The sequence below is a fragment of the Oryx dammah genome, unplaced genomic scaffold (assembly GCF_014754425.2).
Source record: "Oryx dammah isolate SB20612 unplaced genomic scaffold, SCBI_Odam_1.1 HiC_scaffold_15, whole genome shotgun sequence".
Classification (NCBI taxonomy): Eukaryota; Metazoa; Chordata; class Mammalia; order Artiodactyla; family Bovidae; genus Oryx; species Oryx dammah.
The window spans coordinates 28,364,665-28,385,511 of record NW_024070199.1 but is presented as its reverse complement, the minus strand read 5'-3'; the positions used below and the strand labels follow the sequence as shown (position 1 = coordinate 28,385,511).

General features: G+C 45.1%; 2 protein-coding genes and 2 long non-coding RNA genes across 5 annotated transcripts in view; 2 read left to right on the top strand and 2 right to left on the bottom strand.

The window, feature by feature from the left end:
* DCPS (decapping enzyme, scavenger) overlaps window positions 1-1,086 on the bottom strand; it is a 41,542-nt gene extending 40,456 nt beyond the window's left edge. For both annotated transcript variants that reach the window (XR_005723645.1, XM_040255839.1), the window contains exon 1: window positions 846-1,086. Coding sequence is in view for 1 of the 2 variants with exons in the window: in XM_040255839.1 (XP_040111773.1) it covers window positions 846-1,046 (201 nt within the window). In the remaining variant the exon portion in view is untranslated. The remainder of the gene's footprint in view (window positions 1-845) is intronic.
* On the top strand, window positions 523-7,412 carry LOC120874446. The gene is made up of 2 exons (XR_005723646.1): window positions 523-919; window positions 4,900-7,412. It is a non-coding gene; the product is annotated as an uncharacterized LOC120874446 (long non-coding RNA).
* On the bottom strand, window positions 4,962-20,847 carry LOC120874445 (TIR domain containing adaptor protein). Its single transcript, XM_040255841.1, has 5 exons — window positions 20,756-20,847; window positions 10,578-10,701; window positions 10,214-10,372; window positions 7,715-8,314; window positions 4,962-5,942 (listed from the first exon to the last, which is right to left on the bottom strand). The coding sequence occupies exons 3-5, from the start codon at window positions 10,278-10,280 to the stop codon at window positions 5,923-5,925; spliced, it is 687 nt and encodes a 228-aa protein (XP_040111775.1). The 5' UTR covers window positions 10,281-10,372; window positions 10,578-10,701; window positions 20,756-20,847; the 3' UTR covers window positions 4,962-5,922.
* On the top strand, window positions 11,428-14,043 carry LOC120874447. Its single transcript, XR_005723647.1, has 2 exons — window positions 11,428-12,123; window positions 13,646-14,043. It is a non-coding gene; the product is annotated as an uncharacterized LOC120874447 (long non-coding RNA).

Genomic DNA, 20,847 nt, shown 5'->3' with positions numbered 1-20,847 from the left:
ACATGTAGAATTGGACCAGCAACTGAATAAACTGTCTCCCCTGTTGGGGTGGAGTCCTGTAGAGCAAGGATCAAACCTCCCACAGTCTCTATGTCACTGCCTGGGGCCTGGATGAACAAGACCATCCAGCAACATTTACTAGCTTCTGACAGAGGATGAGATGGTTGGATGGCATCACCAACTCCATGGACATGAGTTTGAGCAAGCTCTGGGAGTTGGTGATGGACAGGGAAGCCTGGTGAGCTGCAGTCCATGAGGTCACAAAGAGTCTAACACCACTGAGCAACTGAAATGAATTACCATCTTACAGTAAAGAATCCGCCTGCAATGTAGGAGAGGTGGGTTCCATCCCTGGGTTGGGAAGATCCCCTGGAGAAGGGAATGGCAACCCACTCCAGTATTCGTGCCTGGAGAACCCCTTGGAGAGAGGAGCCTAGTGGGATACAGTCCATGGGGTCGCAAAGAGTCGGACAGGACTGAACGACTAACACTTTCACTTTCACTAGCATCTTACAGGTTTAATGGACGATGAATGCTTAGGGACTTCAACATGTGGTTTTTAATCGGCAATACACACTACTGGTGTTAGTTCTTTATTTTAGTAAAAGACGAATTAGGAAATTTAGCCCTACGCGTGTTAATTCCCTTAGTTAATTTCACGGATAATCTTGTCCCTTCCACCAACGAACCCTCCGATGCATTTTAGTGCACTCTGCCTCCCCCGACGCAGGAATGCGATTGGTATTTTCCGAAAAAATCTATTAAAAAAAAAAAAAAATCCGCCTCCGAGGCGACGATTGGGTCACCCGCTTCCGTATCCCCTCCCCAGAACTGCCTATTGGTACCTTCCCGTGCAGGAAAATGATTTTGTCCCGCGCAGACTCCCTCAGCACTTTTTTCACCCTAAAGCCGGAGAAAGGTAAGCGGACAGGGGCAGAAGTACCATTCCCAACGCCCGCTTCCTCTCTCTCTGTGCTGGATGCCTCCGTCTCCTCGGCGTCCAGTTCGCGCTTTCTCTTGCTCTGAGGATGGGCTAGCTCCGCCATGCTGCCGGGCGGGAGGATGTGCGCCTGCGCAAACCTCACAAGCTCCTCCCACCTCCGACCGGGGTGGCGACTACAACTCCCGACGTGCTTCGTGCCCAGAGCCGGGCGCTCTTCCGGCGCTAAGGAGCCTAGGAGCTCAGATTCCTGGGACCTCCTCCCATTCAGCGTTTTAATCTGAGTTTACTTGTCCTTGATCCCCTTGTGCTGGCCCGCCCTCGTGGAGGCCGGTGCTGAAGGAAGAGAGAAGGCAGTAGGTCTCTAGCTAGAGACACTGCCATGTAAAAATTCTATTTATAATTTCTCTGCAACATCTCTAAAGGGCCACCACCTCAATGAAAGGCCAGCTACCTAGGAATTTTTTTTAAAAGCTGTCCCACTGGAGGAAACAAGATGTTTAGGAAACTTATCTGCTTCAACATCTGGCTCTGGAGAGAAGGGGGAAAAACAAATATCCTGAAAACTTGTAATCACAGGTCAATTTCCATTCAGGTTTAGAATTTAGATTCATACTGCCTACATGATCCAGGAATTCAAACTGAAAAATCTATTTCAGCCAGTTTTGTAGTCTTCACCTCTTGTTGTTGTTTAGTTGCTGCATTGTGTCTGACTGTTTGCAACCCCATGGACTGTAGCCCTCCAGGCTCTGTCCATGGGATTTTCTAGGCAAGAATACTGGAGTGGGTAGCCATTCCCTTCTCCATAGGATCTTTCCCACCAAGGGATCAAACCCGTGTGTCCTGCATTAGCAGGCAGAATCACCAGGGAAGCTCACCAGTAACAGAAAAAAAGTATAATTTAAAAATAACTTGTAGTTGCCTCTGCAGTCTTGCGGATCCATCTCTTGCTTCAACAGTGCTTGGACAGAACAGACCCAGGGATGGCCCTCGCTCCAGCCTCCGACCACCCTCCAATCTTTTTTCCAGTGGCAGCCTTCAGAATCAGTCACTCAGCTGTCCACGATCACCAGGACCAGCCACCACCATTTTTGGAGCTTAACTCATTATTATTGATCAACCATGAGATCCCAGATTGGTCAGAATTATTCCACCAAGGTGGCCGCTGTCAGTCACTTACACTGCAGGCCTTCTACACTTACCTCTCTCTGGGCTTCTATTTGGACTCCAACATGGTGGCTCTGGAGGGTGTGGGCCATTTCTTTTGCAAATTGTCCAAGGAGAAGCACGAGGGCCCTCAAACATTTCTTGAAAATGCCAAGCCAGCACAGCGGCTGCACCCTCTTCTTGGAGGTGCAGAAGCTGTCTCAAGAGGAGTGGGGTAAAACCCAAGACGCTATTGAAGCTGCCCTTCTCCTGGAGACGAACCTAGAGCAGGCCATTTTGGATCTGCATGGCCTGGGTTCTGCCCGTGCAGACCCCCACATCTGTGACTTCCTGGAGAACCACTTCCTAGATAAGGAGGTGAAACTCATCAAGACAGGTAACCACCTGACCAACCTTCACAGGCTGGCTGGTCCCCAGGCAGGACTGGACGAATATCTCTTCAAAAGGCTCACCCTCAAGCGAGACTAGGAATCTCTGGAGCCCAGGGGCCTTTTAGGAGGCCCCTAACGTCAGGGCTTCTGCCTGAAGCCCCTCTCTACAGCCATTAGGCAGCTTTTTAACACCTTCTCTCAAGCTTTGGACCAAATGGAAAAAGTAAAGCTTTTTGCAGCACAAAATAAATAAAAATACCTTTTTCACTAGCAACAGAAAATATGACATGCTAAGGAATAAATCTCATAAAAAATGTGACTGACCAATATGGAAAAGATTAATACAAAGTTTATTGAAATACATTTAAAGACAAAAAAATGGAGTCATAACATTTTTATAAAATATTAAAACATCTATTCTTTCCACATTAATCTCTTGACTCAACATAAGTCCAATAAAAATACTAATTGGCCCATTCCTGGAATCTGACACACTGAATAAACAATTTATATGAAAGAATAAAGGAACAGGAAGGGTTGAAGTGATTCTGAGGAATAAAAGAAGTGGGAAGAGCTGACTGTAAATTATTGAGGTTTACTAACAACCACAGGAAGTAAGCCAGGGTGCCACTGACACAGGGTACATGAACAGATGAAGGAAGGAGCCTGGAGAACCTAGGCGTGTGATATATGACAAAAACACCAGAGACAGCACAGTCAGTGGGGGAGGAAGGACGCCAGTAAAGATTGGCTATTCAAATGGGGGGAAATATTTCTCTGACTTACAAATCGGGAGCAGCAAAAACAAACCCAAACAAACATCCAAACATCCAGCTGGATTAAAGAACCAAATGTAAAATACTCCTATAATAAAATACAAGAGTAGGGAAGATTTCCCAAAGAAGACACAAAAAGCACAAACTGCAAATAGAAGTGTTTACATTAAAAAATAATGTAAACTTCTTTAAAAGATTCTGTTATATTGTGGTCATATCTTTTTAAAAAAAACTAATAATTTAAGAAAGACATACTTAAATATTTAGAAATAAAATAACACCTGGGTTTTGCTTCAAAGGATCTGGAGGAGACATGGGTAGGGTTATTGTTAATAAAAGCTTATCTCTGAGCTGGTAATTGTTGAAACTGGGTGATAGGTATACAGGGATTTGTCAAATTGCCTCCTTCCTTTTAGTGTATATTTTTTATAATAAAGGCAAAAGAGAAGAAAGAATATTATGACAACAGGATACCAGTATTCACCCACCAAATTAACACACACTTAAAAAACTGACGTTTTTGTGTGTATGTGTTAGTCACTCAGTTGTGTCTGACTCTTTGTGATTCCGTGGACCAGGCTCCTCTGTCCATAGAATTCTTGAGGCAAGAATACTGGAGTGTGTTGCTATTGCCTTCTCCAGGGGGATCTTTCCAACCCAGGGATTGAACCCTGGTCTCCTGCATTGCAGGCAGATGCTTTACTGTCTGAGCTACTAGAGAAGCCCTAAAAAACTGATAATTCTAAGTAACTCCCTAGCAGTCCAGTGTTTAGGACTCAGTGCTTTCACTGCCAGGGCCTGGGTTCAATCCCCAGTCAGGGAAGTAAGATCCCAAAAGCTGTGTAGTGCAGCAAGAAATAAAAATTTAAAAATCTGATAATTCTAATTGTTAGCAAGAACATGAAAAAGTAGCAACTCTTATACACACAGGGTAGGAACAGAAATTGGCAGAATCAACTTGGAAGAAAATTTCATATCTTCTACCTAGACCATTGGATACTCTTGAACATTCCCCATCTAGGTTAAATCCTAGATCTTGCCCTAGAAAACATATACAAGAATAAAAATGCTCACAGGCTTATTATTTTCAATAGCAAAAAAAAAAAAAACAAACCTGGAAATAATCCAGTGTCCATTTGTAAAAGAATGTACAGCTAAACAGTGGTATATTTACATAATGGGATGAAAATGAATGTACTGGAGCTCCATGCATCAACGTGGATACATCTTACAAACATATGGCCAAAGGAAGGAATTTGCATAATCTGTAAACATAACACCACTTATTTACAATACAAAACCATGTATGCTGTCAGGGATGCATACATATGTAATAAATTTCTAGAGAAAAGAGTGATAACATTCAAAATTTAGGATAGTGGTTACCTCTAGTAGGAGAAGGAAGGAGAATGTAATTAAGGGCAGATAGGGAGCAACATAGGGCTTGTGAGGGTTTGTTTCTAAGCTGGGTGTAGAGTACGTGAGTGTACCACATTATTCTTTCGTCCTTTCATATATAATAAGATAATTTGTAATTAAAGGTTTTTTCATATATGCAGATAGCAAATCATGTACACTTGAAACTAATATATGTCAATTATATCTCAGTTTTAAAAAATACATATATGTGTATATTTTTTTTCAGTAAAAGTAGATGAGTCGGGGGGGAGTGGACGAAGAGACACAAAAGTATACATCAGGGAAATAATAAGTTCATTTCAGCTCAACAACAAGTTTTATTGAAAACATACCATCCTCCAGAGGAAATACGCTGATTCCTCTGAGTGCAGAGGTGAGGAGCTCTCTGCATGAGAAAGCATGAGTTCTGGCCAGACCCCTGATGAAGCCCCCATGTCAGTGCATCGGTGAGTGGGCTTTTGATCCCAGCTAAAAGGTCTGAGTTTCCCTTTTCTTCGCCCCCTTGCTCCCTGCTCTCTCCTATCTCTTCTGAATGGTCTCTGGGTGTGGGTCTTGAATGACAGGCGTGCAGTGGAAACAAACAACAATGCTGAGGGCATCTTCCTTATACCTTTCAGATGTGAACAACGTCACAGGGAGACCCCGGCAGGAGTGTGAGTATAAAAGACACCATACCTGTTGCTTTCTCCTGACGCCTGCTCTGGGCTTCCCCGGACACCGTGGAAAACCACGCAGCTGAGGCAAGTGGTCCAGGATTCCAGCTCCTTACTCAGGTGAGCCACCTCTTCAAGAGAAATGCACCTCAACACCAGTGCCCGATTCCAGGGGATGAAGACACAGACACGACCTGCCAGGCTTCCTGTCCAGTCACACAGGTGGCATCACGTGGGCCATATCTTGGTATCAGCACTTCCTCCCACCTCCACTTTCTGGCTCTTCCAGGCCTTCCTGGGGGATCCCCAGCCTCCCCAGGCCTTCTTGGGGAAGTCCCCAGTCTCCCCAAGCCTTCCCGGGGGAGTCCCCAGCCTCCCCAGGCCTTCCTGCTGGGACTCCCCAACTTCCCTGGGTCCTTCCTGAGAACCCACGGATATGGAGGCCACAGACAGTCGGATCCCTGGGTCACATACGATGTCCTGCAAACTCACTCCTTACAACTCAGTGTGTCTGCTGAAATCCCAGGCCCTGGGCCCTCTAACTCCATTTCCCACTTTGTTCCAACTTTCTGGGTGCTGTGGTGATGGATCAAGCATCAGCCAAGGGTCTGCAGGTCTGAAAGAGATCCAAGAGGCGCAGGGCTTGTCACCATCCTCAGATCCCAGCATCTCTGTTTCCCCAACAGCTCCCCGCCTCCGCTGCCTTTTAATCTATATTTTACCTTCCAAACCCACTGTTACATATTGCCCCTCCCTGGATATGCTTATCATGGGCAATCCTTTCCTATTATTTTGCACCTCTTTGCTTTACTAAACCAGTACTAAACCAGGGTCCCTCCTGGCATGTTCTAGCTCTTGGCAGACATTCCTAGCTCTTGAGGCCAACCTGACCTCAATGAGAGAAATCTAATACTATTAATACTAGTAATGATGATGTTTATGTGTGTGTATGTTCAGTCGCTCAGTCGTGTCCAACTCTTTGCGACCCCATGGACTGTAGCCCACCAGACTCTGTCCATGGGATTTCCCAGGCAAGAATACTAGAGTGGGTTGCCATTTTCTCCTCCAGGGCATCTTTCCGACCCAAAGATCCAACTCGTGACTCCTGCATTGCAGGCTAATTCTTTACCCACTGAGCCACCTGGAAAGTCCCAATAATGAAGCTAATGGCTAATATTTATTGAGGACTTGACATGTCCTAGGCTTTGCCTGTTATGAGTACTTTACATGTGGCAGGAAGTATCCTGAATACCTGCTTAGTGTACATACTTATTTAGGTATATAATATAATTCTCATTCAACCAATGAGAAAACCCAGGCACAGAGCAGTTAAGTAACTCACCCAGGTAACATGGTCTTCTCCAGAGCCTGCATCCTGAACTACAGGCAGACCTCAGAAACACTTCAGGTTCAGTTACAGACCACCATAATAAAGCGAATATTGCAGTCAAGTGAGTCACAAATTCTTTGGCTTCCCAGTGCATGTAAAAGTTATGTTTATACTCTCCTGTAGTCTATTAAGTGTTCAAAAGCATGATGTTTTTAAAAACAATGTACATACCTTCACAGAGAACTATATTCAATACCCTATGATTAACCATAACGGAAAAGAAGATTAAAAAAATATGTATAACTGAATCACTTTGCTGAAGAGCAGAAATTAACACAACATTGTAAATCAAATAAACTTCAATAAAAAGTTGATTTAAAAAAATGAACATGCCTTAATTAAAAAATAGGAATAGGAACAACTGCTCAGTTGTATCCGACTCTTTGTGACCCCATGGACTGTAGTCCACCAAGCTGCTGTGTCCATGGAATTTTCCAGACAAGAATACCGCAGTGGGTTGCCATTTCCTTCTCCAGTGGTGATCTCTTCCCCACCCAGGGATCAAATCTGGGTCTCCTGCATTGCAGGCAGATTCTTTACCATCTGAACCACCAGGGAAGCCCTAATTTAAAAATATATAATGCTAAAAAGGAAAAAAAAAAAAAAAGCTAATTATCATCTGACCAGGAAAGGTTGCCACAAACCTGTTTGTAAAAAAACAAAACAAAACAAAACACAGTATTTGCCAAGTGCAATCAAGTGAAGCCTAGGGACTTTCCTGGTGGTCCAGTGGTTAAGACTGTGCTCCCAGTGTGGGGCGGAGGGGGTACTGGTTGTCCCATCCCTGGTCAGGGAACTAGATCCTGCCTGCCTGCAACTAAGAGTTCTCACGTGACAACTGAAAGAGCCTTCATGCTTCAAGGAAGATCCCCGCCAGCTAAAAGATACTGAGCAGACAAATATTTTCCTAAAAAGATAAAATAGAGTGAAACCCATACTAGGCCACACTGGGTGTCTCCTAAAAGCCCAGGTAGAGTGAGCCCTTCCCCAAAGCTTACACCGCATGACAGCGTCCTTGACTTGGCGGAAGCCACGTTCCGGACCGCGGCCGTCCACGAAGTACATGTATCGGAGCTCGGCGGGGTAGGCGGCTCTGCTGAGGCCGGACATCAGGGGAATGGTGCGGCCCTCGGCCCCGGGGGCCTCGCTCAGCGCCTGCAGCATCTGGTACCTGCACCACGGGTCCCGGAGGAAGCCGGGGGTAATCAGCAGCACGCGGCAGTGGCTGCTGCTGAGCGCGTGGCACAGCTCGGACACGATGGCACCGCCGGGGGTGGCGTCGCGAAGCTGCAAGAAGCAGCGCAGGCTGGCAGCGCCGCCCTCCAGGTAGGAGACCAGCTCCTGGGCGGCCACTAGGTCCTCCTCACTGTGGCACACGCACACATCGTAGGCCTTGCTCCAGCGGCCGCAGCTGCTGCTGCTGCCGCTGCCACCGCCGGCGCCCCCGGGCGACGGTGTAGGGATGGGAGACACCTCTGAGCTGGGGCCCAGGGATGGGGGGCTGTCCGGTGAGCTCGGCTGTGAAACGTCACTGAGGGCGCTTTCTGGGGAGGCGGGCATCTTCGTGGGCTTCCTCGACAGGGCCTGCCTGAACCAGTCTGCAGGAGGAGAGGCATTGCTTAGGCTTGGAGTTCTCAGCAGGGGCTTCTTCCGGACCCCACCAGAGAAGAGTCACCTCGGGAGGGACCCCAATCCGTCTCCCCTGCCCACCTTCTCACACCAGCTGTTCTGTGTACTGTGTCCATCCCTCAGGACTTGCCCCACACTTCCCCTTGTCTTTCAAGGTTTGGGGAATACATAAAAGCTGGTTGTTTGCACTTCCCTGGTGGCCCGATGGTTGAGAATCCACCTGCCAATGCAGGGGACACAGGTTTCAGCTCTGGTCCAGGAAGATTCCACGTGCCTCCGGGGAACTAAGCTCCAGCCCTCACTCTAGAGCCCATGAGCAGAAACTACTGGTGCCCACGTTCCCTAGAGCCCAAGCTCCTCAGCAAGGGAAGCCACCGCAATGAGAAGCCTGCGCACTGCAACAAAGACCCAGAGCAGCCAAAATAAATAAATAAGCCTGGCAGTTTTATAAGTCAGCAGAGATGTAATACCAGCTTGTCCTACTGTACTGCATATTTGAAAGTTACTAAGAGAGTAGATCTTAAAAGTTCTCATCACAAGAAGGAACTGTAAGGTGATGGATGTTAACTAGAATTAGTGTGATGATTATCTCACAATGTATACAAATGCTGGATCATTATGTTGTACATCTGAAACTAATGGAATAGCGTATGTGAATTATAACTCAATAATTAAAAAAAAAATCTTTGGTATAACAACAATATGAGAAAAAACAACAACAACTCTAGCTGTTTTACCAGCCTGATTAGGGAAGATAGCTTTGCCTGCTCCATGCCCTTTGGTTTCTGATACCCTCATCCTAACCAGAACTTCCCACGAGATGACTAGTCAACCATCTGTGAGTCTGTAAGCAGAATTATGTTAAGCTGGTAAATGTCAGTTAGTCCCCAAACCCACTTTTAGCACTCAGGGGAGGTGGATTTAGATTGAGGGGCATGAAAGAGAGGCAGGGATTGGCACCTTTTGGCCATGAGAAATCCTACGTGCTAGGTACGTGCATGCTAAGTCTCCTCAATCATGTCCGACTCCACGACACTGTGGACTGTAGCCCACTAGCTCCTCTGTCCATGGGATTCTCCAGCAAGAACACTGGAGTAGGTTGCCATATCCTCCTCCAGGGGATCTTCCCAACCCAGGGATCGAACCCACATCTCTTATGTCTCCCACATTGGCAGGCAGGTTTTTTCCACTAGCGCCACTTGGGAAGCCCTGGGAAATCCTAGCTTCCTGCCAAACAGGTAAAGTGGAAATGTGGAAGGAGGTCACTGTCCAGAACTCCTGCAGACCTTAGCACTGATTGATTCCAAACCACACTTTGGAGGGGCCCACAGATTTGATTGTGGACCGCTTGCTTTCTGGATGACCTTAAACAAGCCAGGCAATGTTTCTACTTCCTTATCTGGAAAATGGGTTCATTTCAGTTGTTGTTGAAGGTTAGAGGAAATAATGCCATATCTGGCATATTGCTGAGTACTCCATATGATTTCAGTTCAGCCTCTGCAGCTTTTGATCAGGACAGAAAGTTTGGTGTTCTGGAGGTGGATTTGTCCTCTCTGTCTGCTCTGCTTATCTCCTTCCTCTGAATGGTTCTGAGCGATTTAGATGACAAGAGACATCAAGTTAAGTGCTCAGCATGGTGGTTTCCAGGCTGGGAAGATTAGCTGAGCACACCTGAGAGACCAGTGAGCCGAAATGATTGAAGGCTCCCAGAGGCACACCTCCTCACTCCCCACAGAGCCCTGGGCACTGAGCTCAAGACAGGACCACTCCCCGCCACCATCAGCGGGGAGCACCACCTGGGGCTCTCTCCAGGGCCTATGTTTGGGGGCCAGGCAGCCTCCTGGAATTAGGACTCTGTGTCCACTCACCAGCCATCTTGCCCAGAGGCTTCTTGGACCTGGAGCCAGGAGCCGGGGAGGAGGTTGATGATGCCATCGTGCTGGGCTCCAAACTAACCCCATGAGACCAGGCATTGGTAAAGTGGGAGAAGGGAGGGGCCCCAGTCTTGACCTCATGGAACAGCCATTCTACAAGAGACAGAGAGAGCAGGTCACAAAAGCTGGACCTACCTTACTCCCAGTCCCTGGGCATGGGATCTGGGAGTTCTTTCTCTCTGGGTGCCTGACAGAGGCTCAATCTCTAAATGGGTCCCTTATGGGATTAGGGTCAGCCACCACTGGGATTAGAGCTGGTTTCCAGTGAAACCCCAATCTGTGTAGTGATCAGACTTACAGAGTATGAGCTCAGCATGACCAGCAGAGTGACTGTCCTCTGCGCCACCTGGCCAGGGTTGCATTCGGGATCTGGGGAGGGGTGACTGGCAAGCACCTCGTTGTAGGAACTTCCTGTGTAAATGCTGAAATCAGAGAAGAAGGTCTGTTGCTATTTGAACAAATAATTATGTGTCAAGGTATACAGATATTTTGCAGTAGAAAGCCAGCATATGTAAGAAACCTTGGAGGACTTTTCCTCCAAGCCTGCCTTTCCCCAAATAACTCCCTCCATCCACCCCCCAGCCATCCAGCCCTTTCTCCCTCCTTCTCCCTCAGCTACACAAAGTGGTAAAGTTTACACACTCTGCAGGCAGAGTTCCTAGATCTCTTATGAACTGTGGCCTCTGGTAAACTACTTACTCCTGCAAAACTAGTTTTTCCATCTGTGAAATGGGAATAATACTGCAGCCTACTCAGCATTATTGTGAAGACTACATGAGATGATTTACGTAAAGTGCATGGCATAAATGCTCAGGAAAAAATTACCCTGGTAGCTGACTGGTAAAGAATCTACCTGCCAATACAGGAGACATGGGTTCAATTCCTCGTCCGGGACGATTCCATACGCCTGGGGCAATTAAGCCCGTTTGCCACAGCTGTTGAGCTTGTGTTATAGAACCCGAAAATTGCAACTACTGAAGCCTGTGCACTCTAGAGCCTGCTAGTGCTCCACAAGATGAGAAGCCCAAGCACCTGCTCTTCACAAATAGAGAAAATAATAAATAAATATAAATGAAAAAATAAAATAATCCAGGGACTTCCCTGATGGTCCAGTGGTTAAGAATCCACCTTGCAATACAGGGGACCTGGGTTCAATCCCTAGTGGAGGAACTAAGATCCTATATGCCACAGACTTACTAAGCCCAAGAGCCACACCTAGAGAGTCTGCATGCCATGATGAAAGACCCTGTATGATGAAACTAAGACCCAACGCAGCAAATAAATATTTTTAAAAAATAAAACAAGCTAGAGACTGGAGGGATATAGTCAATGTTTTTCCAAATTCCAGAAGATTGTTGGTTTACTTTTTGGAGGTGGAGGGAAGGGATTGTCAAAAGGCACCAACATTTATATGGAAACGCAAAGGACCAAGACCGCCTCAGATGGCAACTCGCGGTGTTCTCTTTCCACCACAGTGTTCCTGACGGCGGAGACTCTTTCTGCTTAGGTTTCTGGGAGGATACTGTGTGGAGCAGAGCCCACCCTGATCTGAAACAGAGTCACTGCGATCTAGTGGCTTCTGGAGATGAAGGTAGAGAACTGGGCACTAGAGCAAGGACTGCTGTCTCACTATTTGATGGATCTGCAGAAGTCAAGACAACCCTGCCCTGCCCCCTCCCCGTCCACCGCCCTGAGAAGCCACAGAGAAAGGACATGTCTGAACAGACACACTGAGATAAAGAGTTTTCAAAAGTTGAAGAAAGTCTTTCAATGTTGGACAAATATGCTTCATTCGGCTAAATGCGGAACACCCTTATGCCAAGCCGACGGAGAGAAGACAAGAGGTACTGATGATTCATGAAAACATGTAAAAGTTCAAAAAGAGAACTTGAACTGCAGCAGCAGAGGTGGGGCAGGTGTTCAGGGGCAGAAGGAGGAGTTGGGATGGGCTTGGGAAGAGGCATGTTTGAAAGAGCAAAGCAGACAACTGCGAAGCCAGCCAAAAACACACGAAAATGGGAACATTAACAAAGATTTGTGTTTCTTTTCCTACCTTATATTCTTTGGGTTTCAGACCCCCTAAGTGGAGAGGCTGAGGCAGTGCCTAGTAACTACTGTTAGATTGGGGAGTTGTTGGTTTTTTTACTTTAATTTGGCTCTGCCAGGTCTTAGTTGCGGCACGTGGGCTCTTGTTCCCCAACCAAGGATTGAACCCAGGCCCCCTACATTGGAGTCCTAACCACTGGACCACCAAGGAAGTCTATGAGTTGCTGTCTCTTGACATCTTCATTTCAACCATTCAAGATGTCCTTCCCCTCCCTGCCCCGCTCCCAACCCCCAGCACCTCAGTAGTAGACATGCTACTTACTTTTTATTGTAAATGTTTTTTCAATTGTGTTTTAATTTGAAAATTCATTATTTGGCTTTGACACACAAACTGGAGACTGATTTGATATTTTTATGACAGCTTAAAGGTTCAAAATTGACATAAAACTTTAGAATACTTAACCAATGTAGATTTAAGATTCAGTTTCTCAGTTTATCAAATTACTTACCCTTTTGACATTACATGCTGATTTTTGGTAGCTGTGTTTTTTCATTGTTTGTTTAGGAAGAAATCCAATTGCCCAATAGCCACTGGAAGTGGACTGGTATAAGCCCTAGTGACTGACATTATGGAAAAGTTCAAAAACAGGAAATAGCATCTTTGACAAAGGAAAATTGAGGAAGAATGAAGATCAGTTCCATTAACTGTGTACACTGTCTGCTTCCTAGAATCTAAAACCCTACTGCATTTTCCTTGTTTCTTTTCAGTTCTCATGCAGCCGAGGTTGTGGAGCGATCACACGCAGATATGCTTTAATCTTAACAAGCTTTAGTAATAGTCGTGTATTAGATGTCGAAGACATACTTGTCAGGCAGGCAAGAAGCTAATGAACCCAAATCTCCACCTGGAAGTTCTCATCACTCACTCTGTCTAGTCTCTGATTTGTTCTGTAGTTACTTTTCCCTGTTCCTTTAAACAGTTCATCAAGTAGAAGGATATAGACCTAAACACCTACTTTGTAGATAATTACAAAAACTTGATAGATAATTAGTGAAGAGCTTCTTCAAAACAAAACCAAAACCAAAAAACAGTAGCATATTACTGTCAGTGTTTTTAGAATACTTTTTCAATATTATAAGAAGGAACTTAGTACGTGAGGTAAATACTATAAAGCTTCACTGAATAAAACCCAAAGTGTATTAAGTATTACTCAATATCTAACTGGTCTCCAGTATCTATTGTATAAGGAATGTACTGAAACCTATGAAGATATATGATTATGTATCTTATCTAATTCACATTCCATTTCTGTTAAACAGGAAATATTATCTGTGGAAGATGGCACAGTGGTCCCCCAAAGACGTCCACATCCTAATCCTGGGTGAAAATAAGCTACCTTACTTGGAAGAAGCATACTTTGCAGATGTGATTAAGGGTCTGGAAGATGAGCCTGGATTGTCGAGGTGGGCCAGTGTAATCGCAGAGGTCTTAGAAGAGTTAGAAGGGTCAGAGTGAGAGGGGATGTGGCAGGAGAAGCAGAGGTCGGGGGAATGTGGGGCTCCTCTTCAAGGAGATGAATTCTGCCAGCGTGGGGCTATCAGCAGGAATGCGGCACCCTCCAGCAGTCGGAAAAGGCAAAGACCTGGATTCCTCCCTAGAAACTCCAGAAGGGATGCACGGCATCTATAAGATAATAAATGTGTTCAGTACGAATCCACTCTTTGTGGTACTTTGTTACAGAAGCAATGGAAAAGTAATACACAATCTCTGATTGTATGTGAGGCTACCGAATAGAGAAAGCATTGACTCTAAGTGCTAAAAACTGGTCTGCTCAAAGGTCTAAACTGTTTGAGGGAGTTGTTCACTTCTTTGATGAATATAGTATCATCTACACTTCATTTGATCTTTGACTGCAAAATTAAGAACATTGGTTTCAAAGGCTCAAACGCTTGCTGAAACACTTGTCAGGACAGGATTCATTAGAACTTGCAGGACAATGTCCCTTAAAGTGCTGAAATTATGGGACTTTCTTGGTGGTCCAGTGGCTAAGACTCCCCGCTTCCAATGCAGGGGGCCCAGGTTTGATTCCAGGTCAAGGAACTAGATCCCACATAAGAGTTCACTGAATGCTACAACTAAAGATCCTGCACGCTGCAACTTAAGACCTGGCACAGTCAAAATAAGTATTTTTTTAACGTGCTGAAATTAACTGTTAATAGCTTGATAGACACAATACAGTTATGGACACTAAGGTGGCCCCAATGTTCACAACTGTGAGCATGGACAGGACATATAACTTCTTAGGTATGGTGAAGGTTGTAGTATGTCACTCATATACTATGTTACTATGCATATGGTACGTGTGTGCACAAGCATATGTTTATAAATGTATACATATATATATATATCATATAATTAGTAACCTAATCACTGACTCGATGGACGTGAGTCTGAGTGAACTCTGGGAGTTGGTGATGGACAGGGAGGCCTGGCATGCTGCGATTCATGGGGTCGCAAAGAGTCAGACACGACTGAGCAACTGAACTGAACTGAACTGAATTGTGTGTATATACATTTATACTTATTGATATATACATACAGTATGTATATTTGCTATATAAGATATGTATATAAATATTTAGATATTTATATTATATTGTATGTAAATAATATTTATATACATATATTTATAAATAATATAAATATATTTATATTATGTGTAATTTATATATAAATATATATAAGAGCAAATATACATATTGCATGTATGTATCACTAGGTATAATGAATACCTATTGATGAATAGATAACACACAATATATGGATATTGTGTATTAATACAGATTTATGTGTGTGCATGGGAGTGGGTGTAAAAGTCCATCTTAGCAGACTGGAAAGAGACTCCTTTGCTAACTTGGGAGAATTTCCTATGTCATGAGAGAGTCAGGTGTCAAGGAACTTCGGGCAGCCTTCAGATGCCAAGAGTGGTGTCCCACTAACAGCCAGCAAGAACTAACCTCAGTCCTACAGCTTCAAGGAGATGAATTCTGCCAACAAATAACCTGAGCGGGCTTATTAGTGATTCTTTTCCCATTTCTGTCTCTGATGGCACCACAGCCCTAGCTAACACCTGGACTGCTGGCTGGGTAAGACCCCAGCAGAAGACTCAGCCAAGCCTTTCCCTGGCCCTTGCTCCACAGAAACTTTGAGGTAACAGACGGGTGTTGGTTTAGCTGCTAAATTTGTAGTAATTCGTCATTCATCACTAAAGTGAACACAGGGACCAATCACAATGAAGAGTTTAAAAATGCCAGTTCCTATGCCCCACCCCAAATCCACTGAATCACGTCTCTGGGAGGAAGACTTGGGAACCTGGTTTTTAAACAAGAACCCCCAGGAATTCCCTGGCAGTCCAGTGGTTGGGACTCGGTGCTCTCAGTGCTGGGGCCTTGGTTTCAATTCCTGGTTGGGGAACTAAGATCCCACAAGCTGCGTGTTGCGGCAAAACAAACAAAACCAATCGAGCAAAAAAACTGAAATCACACACACACACACAAAGCCAAAAAAACAAAATACACACACACAAAAATACTAACAAACAAACCCCCAAATACTCCAGGATTCTCATGCACCTAAAGACTGATCTAGTGGGCTGCAGCAGTGGTTCCCACACGAAGCTGCATACCATTATCACCGAGAAAACTTTAAAAAAATATAGCTACCAGACTTCTCTGGTGGTCCAGTGGTTAAGAATGTGGCTGCCAATGCAGGGGACATGGGTTTGATCTCCTCTCCAGGAAGATCCCACATGCTGCGGGGCAGCTGAGTCCAAATGCCCCAACCACTGAAGGCTGTGAACCGTAAAGCTGGTGTTCAGCAACGAGAGAAGCCACAGAAACGAGAAGCCCATGAACCGAAACTAGAGTAGTCCCCACACACCGCAACTAGAGAAAGCCTGTGTGCACCAACGAAGACCCAGCACAGCCAAAAATAACCAATAATTAATTAATTTACAAATAGCTATCTCTGGAAATTCTTATTCAATAAAGTGGGGCCTGCAAATCTGTATTTTTTAAGAGCTCTCAGGTAATTCTGACACAAGGAACCACTTGTCTCGATGTATATAAGCAGTAGAATAATTGAAAAGTGCCCAGCACATCTTGGGATTGATTTTGTGAAATAAATTTCAAACTACTGATTTTGCTATAAAGTCAGATTTAAGATGGGACTCTAGCAGGCAGAAAATAGTCATAGAACTCTGGGTAATTAACTGAAGTCTTATAATCTATATTAAACTAAATCTTTTTGCTGAATATATAACAAAGTACAAATGCTTTCAGCACTACATTTTGTAAATTTTGAAGACTTTTAAACATAGCTGAGTCAGTAAAGAATCTGCCTGCAATGAAGGAGATCAGAGTTCGATTCCTGGGTCAGGAAGATCCCCTGGAGAAGGGAATGGCAACCCACTCCAGAATTCTTGCCTGGAAAATCCCATGGACAGGGGAGACTGGCAGGCGACAGTCCGTGGGGTCGCAAGAGTTGGACAGGACTTAGCGACTAAACCAGCACCGAATATGTCAAGGGCTTCCCTGGTGGCTCAGTGGTAAAGAATCTGCCTGCCAATGCAGGAGACTCGGGTTCAATCCCTGGTCTGGGAAGATCCCACAAGCTAAGAAGCAACTAAGCCTGCTCACCGCAACTACTGAGCCTGTGCCCTAGAGCCCCAGAGCTACAACTACCAAGCCTACAGGCCAGAGCTACCCAAGCAGCTAGAGCCCATACTCCATAAGGGGAGAAGCTACTGCAATGAGAGGCCCACGCACTGCAACTAGAGAGGAGCCCTTGCTTGTCACAACTAGAGAAAGCCTACACAGCAGTGAAGACCCCGCACAGCCAAAAATAAACAAATAGCAAGTCAAAATTTTCATATGTGTGTGTGTGTGCATGTGTGTATAGAAGCGCCCACTATTTTATTTTTTTATATTTTGACTGTACAGCCTGTGAGATCTCAGTTCCCAGACCAGGGATGGAATCTAGGCCATAGCAGTTGACAGTGATGAATCCTAACCACTAGTCAATGTACCAGGGAACTCCCTAAATTATCAATCAAAAGCATTGTGACTTTGGTTGTTAAAATCTAAAACCTTAGCTGTATTTCAGTCACATAGGAATATATCTTACTGACCAAACATGAGTGGGAAGCATTTTAATGTGTTGCTATATTTTGTCAAATGTAGCAAACTGGTCTTTGGAAAACAGTTCCTAAGTTGTAAAAAACTCCCTTTGTTTTAAAACTATATCCTAAAGGTCGTTTTAAACTAAAATGATGTGAATTTACTTTTTATGTGCTTTGCATAGGTCTCATGTAAATTTGCAGGCATTGAATGTAATATAGATTGTGGGAGCAATGAATTTAATGATGGATACAGTTTATAAATTACGCCTTTATACATTAGTTTCCTTTTGAGCTTTCAAAATGATTGCTTTTTATATATTTTTGAAAAAGGCTTGGGGGTGGGGAGGTCAGATATATAAAAAAGAAAAACTATAATTTTTAAAGAGGAACTTTGAGAGGACTTCAACTACCAGCATAATAAAGACAGTATAAAACAACAGTAATTAAGGCACAATGATATTCATATATAAGGACAGACTAATGGAAGAACAGAGTGTTCAGAAACAGACCCGCATCTATATACTCTCCTGGTTTATAACAAAGCTGACACTACAGTACAGTGGGAAAGGTGGTCGGGGTCAATTTAGACCACCTTGTAGGACCAAATGAATCTTGACCCACATACTCCAACATACTAAAAAAGTAATTTCAAATCAATAGTAGATATACATGAGAATCCCAACAAAGCTTTCAGAAGAAAATGTAGGCGATTATCTTCCTGACTATGATTATTTTCCTGATTTTTAAAATCTGGACATCTAACATTGTAGTAGTTTAGGTGAACAACATAATGATTCAATTTATTTAGATATTTAGAAATGATCATCACAATAAGTCTCAGTTCAGTTCAGTTCAGTCGCTCAGTCGTGTCTGACTCCTTGCGACCCCATGAATCGCAGCACGCCAGGCCTCCCTGTCCATCACCAACTCCCGGAGTTCACTCAGACTCACATCCATCGAGTCAGTGATGCCATCCAGCCATCTCATCCTCGGTCGTCCCCTTCTCCTCCTGCCCCCAATCCCTCCCAGCATCAGAGTCTTTTCCAATGAGTCAGCTCTTCGCATGAGGTGGCCAAAGTACTGGAGTTAGTCTAGTTAGCATCTATTACTATACACTTACAATTTTTTTCTTGTCCTCAAAACTTTTAAGTACTACTGCCTTAGCAACTTTCAAATACACAATACAGTATTATTAACTATAGTCACCATGCTGTTCACTACATCCCCAGAACTTCTTTATTTTATAACTGGAAGTTTATACTTTTTGACTACCTTCACCTATTTCGCACACTCCCTATGTCCCCAATAGGTAACGATTTAAAAAAAAGAAGAAGAAAAAAACTGAACATAAGTAATAGAACCATAAGGGAAAAAATGATAAACTGGACAATGTTAAATTGAAGAACTTCTGTTCTTCAAAAGACATCAAGAGAGTGAAAAAGCAATCTCCTGAGACAGAAAATATCATATATCCAATATGTCTCATATCCATAGTATTTAGGAACTCTTACAAACTGGTCAGGAGAAAAGAAACAATGAATTGGAAAAACAGGCGGCAGAATCGAACAGACACTTCACAAAAGGATATCCAAATGCCCAGCAGACATGAAAAGATGCACAACCCGTTAGTCATCAGAAAAAAATGCAAATTAAACCTCAGTGCAACCCAACTTCCCCTCACTCAGCAGGATGGCTACAATGAAGAGGACAGACAGTACCAAGTACTGGTAAGCATGTGAAGAAACAGGAACTCATACACTGCCTGTAGGAGTGTAAATTGGTACAGGGACTTTGTAAAACTGTTTGGCGCTATATTCCACTTCTAGGAATACACTCAGCAGAAGCACTTACACATGCTCACCAAAAGACAACCATAAGAAAGCCTCAGCAGCACTATTTCCAACAACCCCACACTGGAAACAATCCGTATCCATCGATCTATGTATCCAGTAGAATGTAGAAATAAACTGGGGTCGATCCATACAGTGCAAAATTACACATCAATGAAAATAAGTGAACTACCGATACATGCATGCATGTGTACTGAGTCGCTTCAGTCGTGTCTGACTCTTTGCGACCCCAGGGTCTGTAGCCTGCCAGTCTCCTTTGTCCATAGCATTTCCCAGCCAAGAATACTGGAGTGGGTTGCCATGCCCTTCTCCAGGGGATCTTCCTGACCCAGGGATCGAACCGCACTTCCTGCATCGCAGGCAGATTCTTCACTGCTAAGCTGCCAGGGAAGCCCCACCGCTAAATGCAACAAGAGTTAACATATTGAGCACAGAACACCACACACAAAAGTACAGAAGTATGACCCCAAGTTTCCAAAGTTCAAATCCAAATAAAATTATTTATGATGTTAAAGCCAGGGTAGCAGTCACCCTTAGGTGGAAGTGATTGGAAGACACCTCCCCCAAAAGGGCACCTGGAGTGTGAGTGATATTTTATTTATCCTGCAGTGATACTGGGTACGCTGTACACTTAAAATCTGGCCACTTTTCTGTGTGTAGGTTGTACACCCATTTTTATAAAAGGTTTTAAAACTAACTAGACCGTGACTTCCTCTGATGGTGGGTCATTTCTGACTCTCCGTAGCCCCTGGGTCAGCTCAATGAGTGTGTACCCCATCCTCCTGTCTCTCAGCTGCACTTGGCTGGGTGTGTGTGTTTCCTAGGGTCTCCAGGTGGAGGACCGGGGGCTGACTCTGTCTCGCTCAGTACTGTCACAACCACACCATGGCCTAGGTCCACGAAATGACTGTGGAAGGGATCCCCCCTCATAAACCCTTACCCTTAAGTAAAGCCCTGCTCTTGCTGAAACACTGTCACAAAGGCCATCAGAGAAGAGAAAGGCTGCGAGCAGAGAAAGAGGCTGGAGACTGGAGGGAAAAGAATCTACGGTTCAAGACGGAAGCCACCTGACCGAGCCAGGCTGCCCAGGGTCAAGGACTCTCTGCAAGAGCTTCTTGGCGACAGAGAAGGTGACAGCGCTCTCCGAGGGCCTTTTCACCCTGTTTCCGCCGTGTGAGTGCTACGGGCGGCCAGGTGAAGGGGCGGAGAGGGAATGATGGCGAACCCGGCAGAGGTGTCCCAGGGAGGGGACGGGCAAGTCCGGGAGCGGGGACCGGGGATCGGCCGCTAACTGGGTCGGACGCGGGCCTAAGGGGGGGTCTCCACTGCCCGCGGGGGTCCTGCCGGCCCCGTCCCCTGCTCTCCCCGCCCATCCCGGCCCGCGGGGCCCGAGCGCTCACCTGCTCCTGGGTGCGCCGGGCGCCGCCTCGGTGCGACCAGTGCCGGGCGCGGGCTCCGGCGCGAGGCCGCCGGCCCGTCCGGGGGAAGTGCC

What these genes read in the sequence shown, in the direction of transcription:
- LOC120874445 (XM_040255841.1), bottom strand. Translation starts at nt 10,280, where the DNA reads ATGGCATCATCAACCTCCTCCCCGGCTCCTGGCTCCAGGTCCAAGAAG. An exon ending in GCCTCTGGGCAAGATGGCTG is followed by an intron (nt 8,315 to 10,213) that starts GTGAGTGGACAC and finishes CTCCTCCTGCAG; the next exon opens with ACTGGTTCAGGCAGGCCCTG. An exon ending in CAAGGACGCTGTCATGCGGT is followed by an intron (nt 5,943 to 7,714) that starts GTAAGCTTTGGG and finishes GATCTCTTTCAG; the next exon opens with ACCTGCAGACCCTTGGCTGA.